Source organism: Mesoplodon bidens (assembly GCF_964165515.1).
Source record: "Mesoplodon bidens genome assembly, chromosome: 3".
Taxonomy (NCBI): domain Eukaryota; kingdom Metazoa; phylum Chordata; class Mammalia; order Artiodactyla; family Ziphiidae; genus Mesoplodon; species Mesoplodon bidens.
The window spans coordinates 43,181,141-43,197,516 of NC_138178.1; the positions used below are offsets into that span (position 1 = coordinate 43,181,141).

At 40.7% G+C, this 16,376-nt stretch overlaps 1 protein-coding gene across 11 annotated transcripts in view; it reads right to left on the reverse strand.

The window, feature by feature from the left end:
* Positions 1-3,677, reverse strand: part of ATOSA (atos homolog A) — an 87,179-nt gene extending 83,502 nt beyond the window's left edge. For 5 of the 11 annotated variants that reach the window (XM_081229517.1, XM_081229527.1, XM_081229526.1 and 2 more), the window contains exons 1-2: positions 2,657-3,232; positions 2,225-2,340 (exon numbers count right to left, since the gene is read on the reverse strand). In XM_081229517.1, the coding sequence (XP_081085643.1) occupies positions 2,225-2,240 (16 nt within the window). In that variant the 5' untranslated portion in view covers positions 2,241-2,340; positions 2,657-3,232. Of the gene's footprint in view, positions 1-2,224; positions 2,341-2,656; positions 3,233-3,451; positions 3,541-3,655 lie in introns of those variants that run through there. The other 6 variants (XM_081229525.1, XM_081229524.1, XM_081229523.1 and 3 more) reach the window with 6 other exon arrangements.
* Between the last annotated feature and the right edge of the window lie 12,699 nt (positions 3,678-16,376).

Sequence of the window (16,376 nt, forward strand, 5' to 3'; positions counted from 1 at the left end):
AGACCACACTGCACATAGTAAGAGTAAGTATGTTTTGTGAAAAGTTTATTTCAGTATTTCTATACTACTTTGCAAAGTAAAAGATACTACTTACTCTAGGTCCTGGTCAAAAGAAAGCCATGGGCCTAAAGACTCATATTATAAAATATAGTCACAATACTAAACTTTCAATCGCCTCATTTTTACATCATAATGCTAAAGATAGCTACAATTTTAACGAGAAAAAAGTCACTATTTTAGGAGTCTTGATGCATAAATGTATTTACTTTTTTTTTAGGAGTCTTGATGCATAAATGTATTTACTTTTCCTAGTAATCTACATTAATATATAACATTTTATTGTGTTTAGTACTAGTTTTGGCTAAAATAGAGATTATGTGCAAATACTATTTTTTTAACGGCTTAGGCGACTTCCTGGCGGTCCAGTGGGTAAGTCTCTGCCCTCCCAATGCAGGGGGTCCAGGTTCCATCCCTGGTCAGGAAACTAAATCTCGTGTGCATGAGGCAACCAAAAGATCCCACATGCTGCAACAAAGACCTGGTACAGCCAAAATTTAAAAAATAAACAAATAAACAAACCTGCGTAGGACCTTAAAGCAACTTTTACAACAACCACCAAAACAAAAACAAAAACCAAATAGCAACTCTGATTTTCTTTGCTTGTTTATTTTGAGATGCAATTACCGACCTTGGTGCCATCTTTCCAAAGTCACAGATGAAACCTGAAAGTCTAAATTTGGCATTCTACACAAGCAACCTGCTTAGTAACAATATTCTTGCTAATACTTAATTCATACAAAGCTGATTTTAAGAAACAATCAAACACTTAAAACTAATCCACTAAATTAAGTATGGCTTTCTCCACTTCTTTCTAGTGCATTTTAAGACAATATTACCAAAGATGTTTTAATAGAAAAGAAAATTTGACTTTCTAATCCAGTTTGAAAAAAAATATGTAAAAAATAACCAGTTTAATACATATCTTTTAAAATTATTTTATTTTATTTTTTAAAATTATCATTTGTTGATTGATCGATTGACTGCCATGTCGAGGCCTGCGGGATCTTAGATCCCCCACCAAGGATCAAACCTGCGCCCGCTGCAGAGGAAGCACAGAGTCCTAACCATTGGACCGCCAGGGAATTTCCCATATCTTTTTTTTTTTTTTTTTTGCGGTATGCGGGCCTCTCACTGTTGTGGCCTCTCCCGTTGCGGAGCACAGGCTCCGGATGCGCAGGCCATGGCTCACGGACCCAGCTGCTCCGCGGCATGTGGTATCTTCCCGGACCGGGGCACGAACCCGTGTCCCTTGCATCGGCAGGCGGACTCTCAACCACTGCGCCACCAGGGAAGCCCTCCCATATCTTTTTTTAAATGAGCATCTAATTCATAAAGATAAATAAACATTTCCAATCCGAAAGTCTCAGATTTGGAAGGAACTCTGTTATCTAGTCCAACTCCCTACCAAATACATTAATCCTCTTCCTACAATGTTCCTTGGACTCAAATTCCAATATGATGAACTCCTAACTACGACTATATTAAAATCTTCTAAAGTTGGTCGTTGCAATGGTCAATCAAAAGTAGATTGATAAATGAGTTTTCAATTCCTTTGAAGTCCTTGAGAAACACAGTGTATGCATTATTCCCATAAGTCCTGAAAACACAGGTTTAGAAAGGAAATGGCACATTTACAGTACTTAATATAGGGATATCAGTAGCCCTGTGTATATATTGATATACTGGACAAAGCCCTGGAGTACTTTGCAAACTTTTAGAGTTTGCCTACAGCACAAAAATCAGCAATGACAAATAATATTTGTGAACTCAAACAATCTTAAATTTTCTCAGTTTATCAAGATCAAATTCTCAAGTTGAAAAAACTTTTAAACTTCTTTAAAATCGAAGTTAGATTGAACCTAAAAATGACTAATGTAACTCTAAAATGATACCAAGTATTGTGGCAACAGATACAAGTGCTGCTCTTGCCAATTTCATTTTTAATATCTCTTGAAACTAATACTTTGAAGACACTTTTGAAGAATGTATTCTCCCATCTAGTTCCTAACTCTTCCATGCGCCCTTCTCTACCTTACCAGCTGGAATCTGTAACAGAAACAAACAATCATATGTAATTCACAGAGTTGATCCTGCCGCAGAATTAGGTTAACGTTTCCAAAATGGGGCACAGAAAAAAAAAATCCTACTCAAATCAATTATTTACCTCGGTCTGGCTTCATGTTCACGCCAATTTCCACCCAAGGTGCTGTGAAATACACGTGTGGGTTCTTTCAACAGGCTCGCCGCCGATTCTGTGGCTACTGCTCCGTTTTCAAAATGCTAAAAGAGATCAAAATAAAATTAATCTGGTCTTGCCCTCAACACTCGATTTTGCAAGAAAACTACTGCTAACAGGCCTCTTCCTGGCACTAAGTGCGGTGACAGCACCATCCGCAGGTCTGAAAAAAGCAAAACTCTGCACCGCCCTCCCCCATCTCCTCCGGACCAAGCACCCCTCTTCCCCGCCCCTGTGCTCTCCAGGCCAACGTGTCCTTCTTTGACACAGTGTTTCGGAACCAAAAGGAAGATCTATTTATAACCTGAAGGTACAGGCAGGGGAAAAAAAAAAGGATTCAAGCAACACAAGCTAACTAACCCCTTTGTAAGAAAAATACCGCTGGGAACAGTGGCACCTCCGCAGTGGCTGGTATAGAAATGCTCCGACCTGGTGACTTGGGCGCAGGAAACTCTTCAAGACCCCAAGCGCCTCACCTACAGCTCCGCCCGCCCCGCCCGGCCTCACCTGTGTAATTACCCTCTGGCTAGTCTTCCTGCCTCAACCGCGGCCAAGTTGGCACAATGAGAGGGTCAGAAAGAAACGCGAGTCATCTCCTCGTGCCCAGCCCCCAGTCCCAAACGAACTCTACTGGGCTGTCCCGGGTCGCCCCTGCCACCCCCCGGCCCTGCGAGGTCGTCCCGGGAAGGTGTTAAAGGCCGGGCGCTCGCCCCTGCTCGGCGCAGCCTGCTCGTGCGTCCCCCTTCCGTCCCGCCGCGGCCCCGATTTCCTTCAGCCACGCCGTCCGGAGCGCCGCGCCAGCCCTTTTCCCCGCCGGAGAGTTGTTTTCATGGCTCCCTCGGCCGACCTCTGATGACTAACTCGCTTTCCTCTCCCGTCCCAATCCCTCCTCCTCTTGGCACTTCTCTCCGCCGCTCGCCCAGCGGCTCACATCACACTCCCACCTCAGACGTGAGGCTCCGAGAGGCGCAGGGCCGGCGAGAGCGGAATGTGGCGCGCAGCGGCCCCCGGGGCTGCGTTAGAGGACCATTGGGGCCCGAGACAACAAGCCCGACGCGGCTCCCCGGCGCCCCTGTGGCCATCCACCCCCGCCTCGGCCGCCGCCTCACTCCGCTCCCAGCGCTCAGCCCCTCGCCCTGCCTGCCCGACTCGCACCCGAGCCCCGCTGCCCCCGGGCTTCGCCTGCCCGTCGCCCCGGCCGGCCCGCTCGCCCCGCGCCTCTGCCAGCTCTTCGCCCGCCCGCTGCCTCTAGCTCTGGCGCCCCAGCTCCCGGTCCCCCTCGCTCGCCCAGTTCTTTCTCTACAGTTTGCCCTGTCAAAACACTGCCCGGGTCACGTGTCCCAACAACAGCCAACCCACCGCTCGTCACTTCCTCCCCGGCGGCCTCCGCGGCGGGCGCCTGGTTGTTATGGCAACGCTCCCCGCGCCCCGGGGCGCTAGCCTGGGGGCCTGGGTTCCCTTGCAGGTGCTGTCGGCTGCGAAGGGCCGGCGGAGCCCGGGAGGCCCGAGAGGCGCCCGGCGCTTTGGCCGCGCTCGCCTCCTGCCTGCGCTCCGAGCCGGCTGCGGCGCTTCTGGGACCAGGAACCGGAGCTGCGCTATTAGAGCACAGGGTAACTGGGGAGATGTCACCCGAGGGCCTGCCCCAGACGTGGAGGATAATTATAGTCTCCTCCTCCTCCTCCACACTGGATGCTGGCGCAGAGTTGTGACCCAGCCCCGAGGGGCTTGCAGTGCGCGGTGGAAGTCGGGTCTAATTAATGTGGCTGAGACAGGAGAGTGGGCAGCCATACGCTGCAGGGATTGGGGAGTTTAAGAGCAAGAGCCCTCCCCAACCAGATTTTTTTCAAATCACTAGGGATTTTAGTAGGATTCGGAACCCAAGCTCTAGAGGCCTTCACTGTGCTAAAAATAACTTTTATAACCTCGAAAACACTGACTCATGGCAGGAGGACACTTTTGACACCGTGTTATTGTTAGGGAGCTGTAATTTTGTTGTTGTGCTATAACAATGTGACATGATGACATTTCATGTTGCGATGTTGTATCATCATTTCAACACAAACAGATGACAAGGATCTACTGTAATTAAAACAAGCAATCCTAACAAGGGCTGAAACTATTAGCTACTCAGTTTATAAACAAAGTACACATGGGGTTGTGAGCTCAAAACAGAGACAAAGAGAAGTACAAAATTTGCAATCCTCTTTGGTTTCATTTAGAAAAAGCCTTTTTTTTTTTAAGAAATAATTTTGCATACAAGAATCACAACAGGAAAGTACTAGGTTAGGTTTAAAGGTGATTTACTTTAGTCTTTGTACTCTTCTGAGGTTTCCAAAGTTTTACAGGAAGTATGTTTACTTCTACATCAGAAACGTTTTTGTAAATTACAAGATTGGGATTGCATTTTTTTTTGCCTCAGATCTATTAAATACATGAAATTTTTATTATGAAAACAACAATATTTTCTGGATGTTTTCATATGCACAGTAAAATTACATATGCAACTGCAATTAAAAACCTTAACTCTAAGATTGCAACTAATCAAAATAGGACAGAACATTCAGGAAGGTAACATTCATCTTCATGGGTAATGTTCTGGCATCGTGAAGATGAAACTTCTGACAAACGGCAACAGTTCCTTTATGTAATAGCTACAAATGTTAACTCCCAGTGGATTTGACTTTGATATTACAGAATACTGTAGTGTGTAGTTTCTTTTATGAACTGAAGCTTTACTTGTTCTAACATCACTTCTCAATTAACCTTGGTAATGGGAGACAGAAAGAGCAGTTAAAGATAATCCAAAATCCTAAATTTAGCACAACAGCTGGGACCAGATAACAGCTATTGTAAAGGCTTACTGGGTGAACAGGCAGCAAGATCTGTGATTTAGCTCCTCTTCCTCTGCCGAATTTGCAAGAGGTATAAAGACCAGAAAAATGTTGAGAGTAGAAGCTGAGAATATTGGATAATCTGGAAAACAAAAGAATTCTCTTTTAAACAATTAAGTTTTAACAGCACATGGATAAATGGTGCTGTTTGAACATTTGTTAGACTACCTCGAAGCTTTTTATTGAGAATCTTAAATTTGTTGAAAAATTGGAGATCATTATGGCAGTGGAAAAATATTTTAAAAGAGGTGTATTTTTGACTCATTCATTCATTTTTCAAATTATTTTTTCACTCAGCCTACATTTATAGAGCACTTACTGTCTGCTAGGCATATGCTAGTTTCTGAGAGCACAAAAGTCACCAAAAACAGGGTCATTACTCTCATGGAGCTTACAGTATTGATTACTACAGTTGCATAGCCTACATCAAGTCACATTCTACAGCCTCTTTTAACCTATAAATAATCTCTTTCCTTTCTAATTCTGAAACAATCCTGTAATTGTATAAAGCATTTGTGGAATGGTTGGAAATAAGGACCTACCTACCATGGCAACTCTAGGTGTTGGTGATAAAGTGTGTTTGCACCTTGGAGCACCCAAGCAAAACAAAAATCTCTGGTTCCTGCTTGGTGAGGTGTGAAAGTGGGTGAAGAAAGCAAGTCACAACAGCTGGCAGGGGGCTTCCCTGGTGGCACAGTGGTTAAGAATCTGCCTGCCAATGCAGGGGACATGGTCTCGATCCCTGGTCCAGGAAGATCCCGCATGCCGGGGAGCAACTAAGCCTGTGTGCCACAACTACTGAGCCTGCGCTTTAGAGCCCGTGAGCCACAAGTACTGAAGCGTGCATGCCTAAAGCCCATGCTCCGCAACAAGAGAAGCCACTGCAATGAGAAGCCCGCGCACTGCAACAAAGAGTAACCTCCTCTCGCCGCAACTAGAGAAAGCCCTCACGAAGCAACAAAGACCCAACGCAGCCAAAAATTAAATAAATAAATAACTATTTTTTAAAAAACAGCTGGCAGGAACCTTTCCCCTTTTGCATCTGATTTGCTCTCCATTTTGCTTTCCCCTAGTGTTGCAAAGACTTGAGTAATTAACTTCAAAAAAGTTAGCTCATCTTCAGCTAGGAGGTAATCCCCTCAATTTTGATATGTTTTGCTGACATGGGCAGTGTATAACAAAACTGTGTGTTTAATGGAGGTGTTTTACTAACTAAGGTGATGAGGATAACTGGTTTGCTCACTTTATTAGTACAAGGCTGTTACTGTTACCAAGGTCATGGAACCAGTCCAGGCTACCAGAATGAGCTCCACCAAAGCAGGGACTGGTGCATGTTTCTTCTTGTATCTCTAACACCAAGCATAGGACCTGGTACAGAGTAGAAGCTCAATACATGTCAACCTTTGTATTCACCAATAAAATACTCTTGTACATGCCCACAAACTGTACCTCTAATACCAGTTGGCATTTACTCCCTAGTGGGATAAAGCTAGATAGAGAGTTGGGAAATCAGTGGGTGGCACAAACTTCATACATGAAGGATACGTTTTCATTATACTTTTTTTTTTTGCGGTACGCGGACCTCTCACTGTTGTGGCCTCTCGCGTTGCGGAGCACAGGCTCCGGACACGCAGGCTCAGTGGCCATGGCTCACAGGCTCAGCCGCTCTGCGGCATGTGGGATCTTCCCGGACCGGGGCACGAACCCGCATCCCCTGCATCGGCAGGTGGACTCCCAACCACTGCACGACCAGGGAAGCCCTCATTATATTTTTGGTATTGCCTTATAACAGTAGGAGCTCGTTGTGGGTTGAATTGTGCCTTCCAAAATGATATATTGATGTCCTAACCCTGATACATGTGAATGTGACCTTATTTGGAATTAGGGTCTTTGCAGATGTAATCAAGTTAAGATGTAGTCATGCTGGAGTGGGGTGGGCCCTAAATCCAATTACAAGTGTCCTTATAAAGTGAGAGAGATTTGACGACAGAGGAGAGACAAGGAAGATGGCCATGTGACTGGGCAACAGGGATTGGAATGATGCAGCTGCAAGCCAAAGAATGCAGAAGATTACCACGAGCCACCAGAGTCTAGTAAGAGGCGAGGAAGGATTCTTCTCCAGAAATTTCAGAGGGAGCATGCCCCTGCCAGTATCTTGCTTTTGTCCTTTTCATCTTCAGAAGTGTGAGGGAATAAATTTCTGTTGTCTTAAGCCACTCAAGTTTGTTGTATTTTGTTACTGTAGCCCTAGGAAACTAATATAAAACTCCAGCAAAGAATATTGCCATAATTTTTTCTTGGCCTGTAAGTTGCATTACTGATATTGCAAGTTTTCTAAAACTTCCAGATTCTGAATGGTCACCAAATCATGGAGATCTTTAATTCTATAAAAATTACAGTAAATAGTTGGAAATGTGAAGAAAATCTCTCTAGTGTCACAAAAGAACAACTTTATGATCATGAATAATAAGTGGTTGAGAATCATCACATGAAAATACACTGTTTTAGATATGGTGATTGGTAGATCTGTTTTAATCATATTGTGGAAATAAAGACTAGTAGAATTAACTGGAATGTATAGATAAATCTTCTAAGGTAAGTAAAAAAGTATCAAACTGTGTACTTTTAGTTCTTGAAGCAACAAGAGGAAAGGCACACTATCTTTTCTGTACCTAAGTTGTTTCCAATTGTTCAGTCATATTTATTACAGTTCACTTCTTCCTAAGGGAGAAAGATCATGGAGTCGTTGCTAAGGTATTGTTCTCATGTAAACAACCCTCCACCTTCTTTTAAATCGGTTGGCTGATTTGTCCTTTTACGAGACTCCTGTTTGTCCACCTTCTTTAACCACGGGTATAAGGAAGTGAAAAATGATTCTTTCTGGTTCCTGCTTGCAGAAGTGACTGTAGTACTCAGAAATATGAAAGCTTCTAAACTTCAAGCCATGGGAACCTTTCTTCTGAAGGTTTGCTGAGCTGCTAGAGGTCTCTGAGCCATCAAGACTTAAGATCTTTTCAAAAGTTAAAAATAATTGTTCATTTTTGTGACAGTAATTGTGCTCAGCACTTCACATATATTATACATTTGATCCTGAGAGGGTGATATTATCTTGTAGATTAGGAAACTGGGGCTCTGAGATGAGTAAGTTTCCCAAGGCTGCAGTTAATAAGTAGAAGCAGCCTGCTTCCTAAGTGGGTTCATTTAATTTCCATTACAACACGATAAAGTAGGTTAAATTATTCCAAATTTTTCAAATGGGGAAACTAATACTCAGAAACATTGAGAATGGTTGCACATTTGGAATGTAAATTGGTTTATGTAAACTTAAGCTCAGTGCTTTGAGATATAAGTTTTAAATAGAATGACTGTGGTTGGTTTGTTATATGTAAACTCCAAAGAGCAAATAGTCACACTTAGTTAATAACAGCAGCTAATATTTCTTGAGCATTTAAGTAGTAAGCACTATACTGAGTGCTTTATAGGTATTAGTTCATTTAATCCTCACAATATCCCCATGAAGTATTATTATCCCTATTTCACAATCAGATAAACAGGAAAAGGGAAGTTAAATAACATGCCAAAAGTCAAGCAATTAGGAAGTGTCAGAGCCAGGATTCACACCCAAAGAGCATGACTGTGGAGCTTATGTCCTTAACTACCACCTAGTACTAGTCCCATATAGTTTGGTTTTCATCCTAAACCCTGTATCTTCCTGCCACTGGGCTTTCACCATTTCCCCCACAAAATGTTCCTCCCCAGTTCCTATCTAAACCCTTGTGGACTTTCAGGCCCCAAAATCTTACTTCACAATGCCTTCTAACGCCCACACTCACACACACCCATCTGTCTTTTCTATGAAATCATGTTTTATGTATGATCTTAAAACCACATACTATATATTTTTTTAATCTTTTTATGGGCAGAGATGAACTGTGACCTTGGGTTCCTTTTTATTTCCTGTGTTGACTGACACTAAACTGGGCACAAATCCTGAAGTAATTACTGAAGACCTGAGGCCATCACTATCTTCTAGAACTACTCCAGCCAATACAGTAGCCACTGGTCACATGTGGCTACTGAGCACTTGTAATGTGACTAGTGAAACTGAGAAACTGCGTTTTCCATTTGAATTTAAATATAAACTGAATGACTGGTTCTTGATTCCATGATTAGAAAATTAAGTATGTTTGGAACAACTTAGGTATATGAATCTACTTTTTCCAACTGCAAATTGTAGGAAATATAAATATAGATCAATTATTTCTTTTCTTTCCAACTAAATTTTTTATTGTAGCAAAATTCACATAACATAAAATTAACCATTTTAACCATTTTAAAATGTACAGTTTAGTGGCAATTAGAACATTCACAATGTTGTGCAACCATCACTACCATCAGTTCCAGAACATTTCCAAAGCCCTAAAAAACCCTTGTACCCACCATTTAGCAGTCACTCTTCATCCTCCCTCCCCCAAGTCCCTGGTACCCACAACTCTGCTTCCTGTCTGTATGGATTTGCCTCTGTTGCACATTTCACATAAATAGATCAACCAACATTTTTCAGGCTCAGCACCTGCTAGGCACCGAGAGTATGAAGATAAATATGATAATCTGCTCTTAATGAGATCACTTTCAACTGGGATGAAACAGATTTAAAAAATCATAGTAGAATGTGATGTGATGATTATTGTAATAAAAATATGAACATTGTGAGAAAACAGATGAGGGAGATAAGGGATGCTGCAAGAAGTAAGATTTGAATTTGGGCATGGGGGCAGAAGTTTGCTAGACCAATGAGGACTGGGCAGGAGGGTGGTGTAGAAAAGAGGGAGCTGGAGTAGGACAGGGAGAGTGTGACCAAGGCACTATATCAATTATTTCTAATGAAAATTTAGCATCCAAATTGAAATGTGCTGAAAGTCTGAAATATACACCAGATTTCAAAGACTTAGTATAAAAAAAGGAATGTAAAATATTAATACTCTAAAAATGTTGATTATGTGTTGAAATGATCCTGTTTTAGATAGATTTGGTTTCTTTAAAAAAAAATTTTAATATGGCTACTGGGAAATGTAAAGTTACATATGTAATTCACATAATACTTCTATTAGACAACACTGCTCTAGGACTTGGTGGCTTAGTAGAAGCAACAGAAAAGACATTTGAAGATCAGCTATGCTCCCCAACCAAGTGATGCCTTCTAGCAGTTCAAATTTAGGGCTAAGGGAACTTACTGCTTGCTCAAGTCCTGTCAAGAATTCTATGCATCCTAAGCAGAAATAGAGACACAGATGTAGAGAACAATGATATGGATACCAAGGGGGAAGGGGAGGTGGATTGGGAGATGGGGATTGACATATATACACTATTGATACTATGTATAAAATAGGCAACTGATGGGAACATACTGTATAGCACAGGGAACTCTACTCAATGCCCTTCAGTAACTTAAATGGGAAGGAAATCGAAAAAAGAGGGGATATATGTATACATATAGCTGATTCACTTTGCTGTACAGTAGAAACTAACACATTTTAAAGCAACTATACTCCAATAAAAATTTTTTTTTAAAAAAAGAGTTCTATGCATCCTATGGGAATTCCCTGGTGGTCCAGTGGTTAGGAATTGGTGCTTTCACTGCAGGGGGCATGGGTTCAATCCCTGGTCAGGGAAATAAGATCCTGCAAGCATAGCAGTGAGGCCACAAAAAAAAAAAAAAATCTATGCATCGTAATGAGACTTGAACTCACCACAAAATGGTGAGAGCATACCTTAGATATAGTAGACACAGTAGTGAATGACCCTTCCAAACACACACATTAAATTCAGTAGTGTTTTCATAGAAATTATTTTCCCTTTTGTGCCTGTTAAAGGATCACACACAGAACTATCTTGCCCCCAAACAGTGTGAGCTATTTTCAGAAGCAGTGACGGGTGGACTTCAGTTAAACTCTCCATGAGCTGGTAGAGACATTAAGTCTAATATAAATCAAGTTACTGGTCCTTTAAATCTTTTCATCAGAATATATCAGTTCATTGCATCCTAATGCGAATTCTATGACAGTGTTTTTCACTGTAAAAAAAAAAAATTCCATACCATTTGACTTGAATGTAGATATAAGCAACAACAGTGACCTCTGTTTCAAAATGTGTATAAGACACAGCAGTGTAAAGCAACTATACTCCAATAAAAAAAAATGTATGTGATAAACTAAATGATTAGATATTTCAGAAGAAATATTTTGAGCAGAGTCTTATTCTTCCAAAAGTTTTTAAAGAAGCAATCTTAGGTTATTATGCTATTAGGTTTTTAAGAAAGAAAAAAAAGAGTGTAAGACCATACAAAAATAATGCAGAAAATCTCCAACTCCTTTTTACAAATGGGAAAACTCATAACTGAAACTAAATTCTTCACGTGCAATTCATAGAGCATGATAGAACAATCTGTAATATAATTTTTCAAATCAAATTTCTGCTGCTTCTGCCAGAACCAAAAAGCTCAATGCAGCATAAAAAGAATTCTAGAAGTGATTATTTGCCTGCTGTGTATATCTCAATAATTTCATTCTGCCATGCTTCAGAGAGAAGAGAACATTAGCTGTCTTCTTATTCCAATTTTCACAGGCAAAATTCTGTACTTGCAACTCAGTGTAATTGGTCTTTATTTCCAAAACGTCATATCTGTCTAACATAAGTTTAATTCAATTTGGCATTCATTGAATTTTGAATGCCAAATACTTTGCTGGGCTCTAGAGAAAAAGAGGCCAGAAAAGCAAGTACTTACCCTCAAAAAGCTTTATTAATCTAAAAAGGAGGTGGCAATGTAAATAAATAACTGCAATTTATTTGATAGCAGCAAAAAATTCATGCATAAAGAAAACAGCTGGCACAAAGAAGGAAAGTTGCTTCTCTCTAGGAGCAGGAGTTGCTTAGGAAGGAAAAGGAACATATTAGCTATGCTTTGGAGCATGAAGGAGTCATCATCAGACAAGCAAAATGGGGTGGGATGCAGATGGGGGAAGTTGTTCCTAGCATGTTACTCTAGCATGTTACTGAGGCATGATAGAACATATTTTGTTCAAGATGCCACATCAGGTCAGATTCAAGAAAGTTAAATGAAAGTGATAGGTACAATATCAGACAGCCCCCCCCCCACACTTTTTGCCATTGGCCGCAGTTCTTCATCCCTCCCCGTATCCATGCTTTTCCCTTGTAAATTGCAGTCTCTCCCAGTAGTAGGTCAGAATACATTGCCCAGATCCTGGTTCAGCCACACGACTTACCCTGACAAATAGAATGAGGCTAACATGATAGTTTTGAGCTAAACCTTAAGAGGCCTTAGCTGTTTGCTCTCTTGTGCCTCTACCATTTCCATGAAAAACAGATACCAGGGCTAACCTGCAGGTCCCTGGAAGATGAGAGACAAATGGAAGGAACTTTAGCCACCTCACATGACCCACAGATCATACCAGCTTTGATTAGCAGTACCACCATAGCCAACCCATATACCCAAGAATATGAATTGTTGTTTTAAGCCACTAAGGTTTGGAGTGGTTTGTTACACAGCATTTTTGAGGCATTAGCAAACCAATACAGCCGTAGCAATGAATTTGGGTTTTATCTTGTAGATGACAGAAAACTATAAAGGATTTTTAAATGAATAGTTAGATTGTTTCAGAAAGATGGCTTCAGCAACAAAGTGGAAGATGGAGACAGAAAGAGATGGTGGCAAAAAAGCTACTACAGTTGTCTGAACCCAAGAGTATGCAGACCTGAACTAAGGCACTGGCAGAGGGAATAAAGTAGAGAAGACAGACTGGAGAGAGGTTTAGGTGATAGAACTGATAGAATTTGGGTGGTGACTAGTTGTAGGAAGAGAGAGAGGGCAGCATTCCCACACTTACCACGCCATCCTACCCTGGCTCAGAATAGTTGATGAATCACCATGTACTTTTAGACAGGAAATACAGGGAAAAATCAGATGGCCACTGAAGGCTGGGGTAGGGGTGGGCAACAGGGGATACTCTGTTTAATTTAGATACATTAAGTTTGAAAAACCTGTAATCATCTAGACAGACAGTATGAAGGCAGAGGAAAATTCTGCTCTGAAGCTTGGGGATGAGGTCTCATCTGAATGCATAGTGCTCAGAAACCATCGCCATAACAAATGGTGGGTACTCCATGGGATAGAAAGTGCTATCATGGGATAGAAGAAGGAAGGTGCTCAGAAATGTTGGCTGCTGTGGAGAAGTCAAATAAGGTAAGGACTGAGAAATATTCTTTTGATTTAGCAATCACGTCACACTTAAGAGAAGAAACAATTTTGAAACTGTTTTAACAGATGGACAGCAGTAGCCTGGGTCCAATTAAACTCATTGTCTATTCAGAAAATAACCCATAGTTGGGAAATTCACAGCACCAGTGCTTTGAATCAGATCACTACTTTACACCAGGTCAGTGTGGCATAATTCTGAGAACAGCTGATATTTTACTATGAGCACATGTTTTGGGAATTTAAAATCATTTGTGCTGTATCCAAGAAACACCATTATCCTTGATTTCATGAAGTGTACCAGCAAAATCCAACATGCAGAGATTTCACAGAAATTGTTTTTCTGAGAGTAATGTACTTCAGAAATGTTTTCTGATTTATAGGAGTGTCACATATGAAAAACCAGAAAAAACCCTCCCCAGCTCTTACTCATAAGTGCCCATATATTGAATTTCTCTTCAGTGTGCTATATACATGACATTTTTCTCTCAGTAAATCATGGTTCATTTCTGTCTCTTCATCAGAATACACCATGGTGATTTTAGGAAACGTGATTGGGTATTGATGGCTTGCCTAGTAAATGAAACCCACACAGCAAAGATGTGGCAATGTGAATGTAAAATACAACTCGTATGGCTGTTTGGATTGTTAGATATTGATATGGAACAGGCCCTGGTTATTGCCTTTAACAGTAAGGTAGTACTAGGCCATGCAAAGTGCCTCAGGGTACCTGCCTCATTTGTGGCCCCCCTTTTGCCATGTGACCTTACTCCGTTTGCCACAGGTGATTGAACCAAGGATCATTACCTGACCTGAAGGCAACACTATATAGGTTGGCAAGTGACCTGTGAAGTGGCTCAGTGCTAGAGAACTAAGCCCAGCAGGAGTACCATTATATTGGTTAATGACTGGCTAATCATATTCATTATGATGGTGGTGGTGGGAGGGTAGTGATGTACTTCAGACATGCAGAGTCAGTGGCAGCTGAGCAAACACAGAGGCCTCCCTAATGGTGAACAATGGGAAAGGGGGCAACAGACACCCAATTCTGAAAGAGCATTAACTGCTCTTAACCCAAGAGCTGCAATTAGGCTGCTAGAGGTGTTGCCAGTCCCAAATGATGGAAATGATTGTCAGTCGGCTGTATACCTGTTGGGATTTTTTTAAATCTTCCTCTTATGGCTCCATGAATCCTTCCAATAAACCCCTATAACAAAGGCAACCTTAACATCTCTGATACTTGAAATTTGAAAGCATCTAACATAATTTTACATTGCTTTTTATCATGAGTAGCAATGTTAAGATACATTATTGAATTAGGGTCCCTACACACATCAATTAATTATTCAATCAACAATATGTACTGATTACCTACTATGTGCCAAACGTGTACTAGCATTAGGAATTTAGTAGTAAACAAGATCGACATGACTCCTGCCTGTATGGTGCTATGGTCTAACCTGGAATACGTAGACGACTTGGGTCTTAATATGTACTATATGGACAAACCTAAACTTAATATGTCTCACAAGCTTGTGATCTACAATTGTTTTCCTTGTTTTAAATATTTATGGTTTTCCAAGTATATTACATTGATAAGGGTATAGCATTAATACTTGTGTTAATACTTTGGTCTAAGGATACCTACATTTATATCTGAATTGAATAACAGTTCAGAGCTTTCTAAGATTTACCATATTAGAAACAGAGCAAACAACAGAAATAAGGGTTAACAAAACTATAAACTATTAACTAAAACCTGGCCCCTAAGTAGAGCCAGAAGTATAGTAACAAGATGAGGCTTGTATATAGAAATCAACCAAAGAGAATAAAGTGATGACATTTGTATGCCAGTATTTTGCAACAGTGGTAACGTGCCACCTATAAATGAGAGTGAGTCCTGAAGTAGAAAGGCTGAACATTTTTCTTTGCCCTAAATAAAAGATAAACTGAAAATTAATGGCATGGATTGCCCAAGATAACAAGGCTGAAAATAAAGGTATAGGTGATTCATTAAACTAGATTGAAGAAAAATGGAGAAGATGGAATCTGGTGCTTGGTGAAACTGAAATCGCAAGGAATTGACATTGATGCATCTTGTTGGTAACTCAATAGTCAAGCAAAAAATTTTAATGCTATATTTCTTAGGCTGACTAAAATTAAGAGTGAATGTCTTTCTCAGAGGAGATAAGATGGTCCAGTGAGAGTAGAGAGTTGGGGGAACACTGTTAAGTTCTTCAGAGTTTCTCCCACTCTATTATTTTACTTGGAGCATCAAGGGACTGAAATACTCTTAGTTATATTTTACCATTAAAACTTTTTCATGTTTACCTTCCAAGATACTCAAATCCCTAGGCCCCTGAACTTCTAATTGCTGTATGAGAGTTAGTCTGGTTGCTATAGTAATGCTATGGAAATTATCTCTTGTTGTCTTCAATTCAATAGGTTGCAGTTTAAAGGTCTGCGGCTCTCTAGGCAGAGAACACAGACCACAATGGAAATTAAAGAGATGACATAACCACAGCTACAGAAGATAATTTAATTAGCACAAAATTTTATTTATATAATTTATATAATTAATTATAAAATTAATATGAAGTGGATAATCTTACAGAAAATATAAATTTATAATATGGAATCAAGAATAGGTAGAGAACCTGACTAGACTAATCATCATCTAAGAAATAGAAAAGTTAGTCAAATATCTACTTCTTCAAAAAAGATAACAGGCCCAGAAGAGTTTGAGAGAATTCTACCAAACCACTGAAGAACAGGTAATTCTTTTGTTATACAAACTGTCCAGGGCAAAGAAAAAGATAAAAAGCTTCCTATTTCATTCTGAGACCAATATAATCCTGATAACAAACCAAAATGGAAAGTACTGCTTCCTCCCAAAAACCCCACAAGAAACAAATGT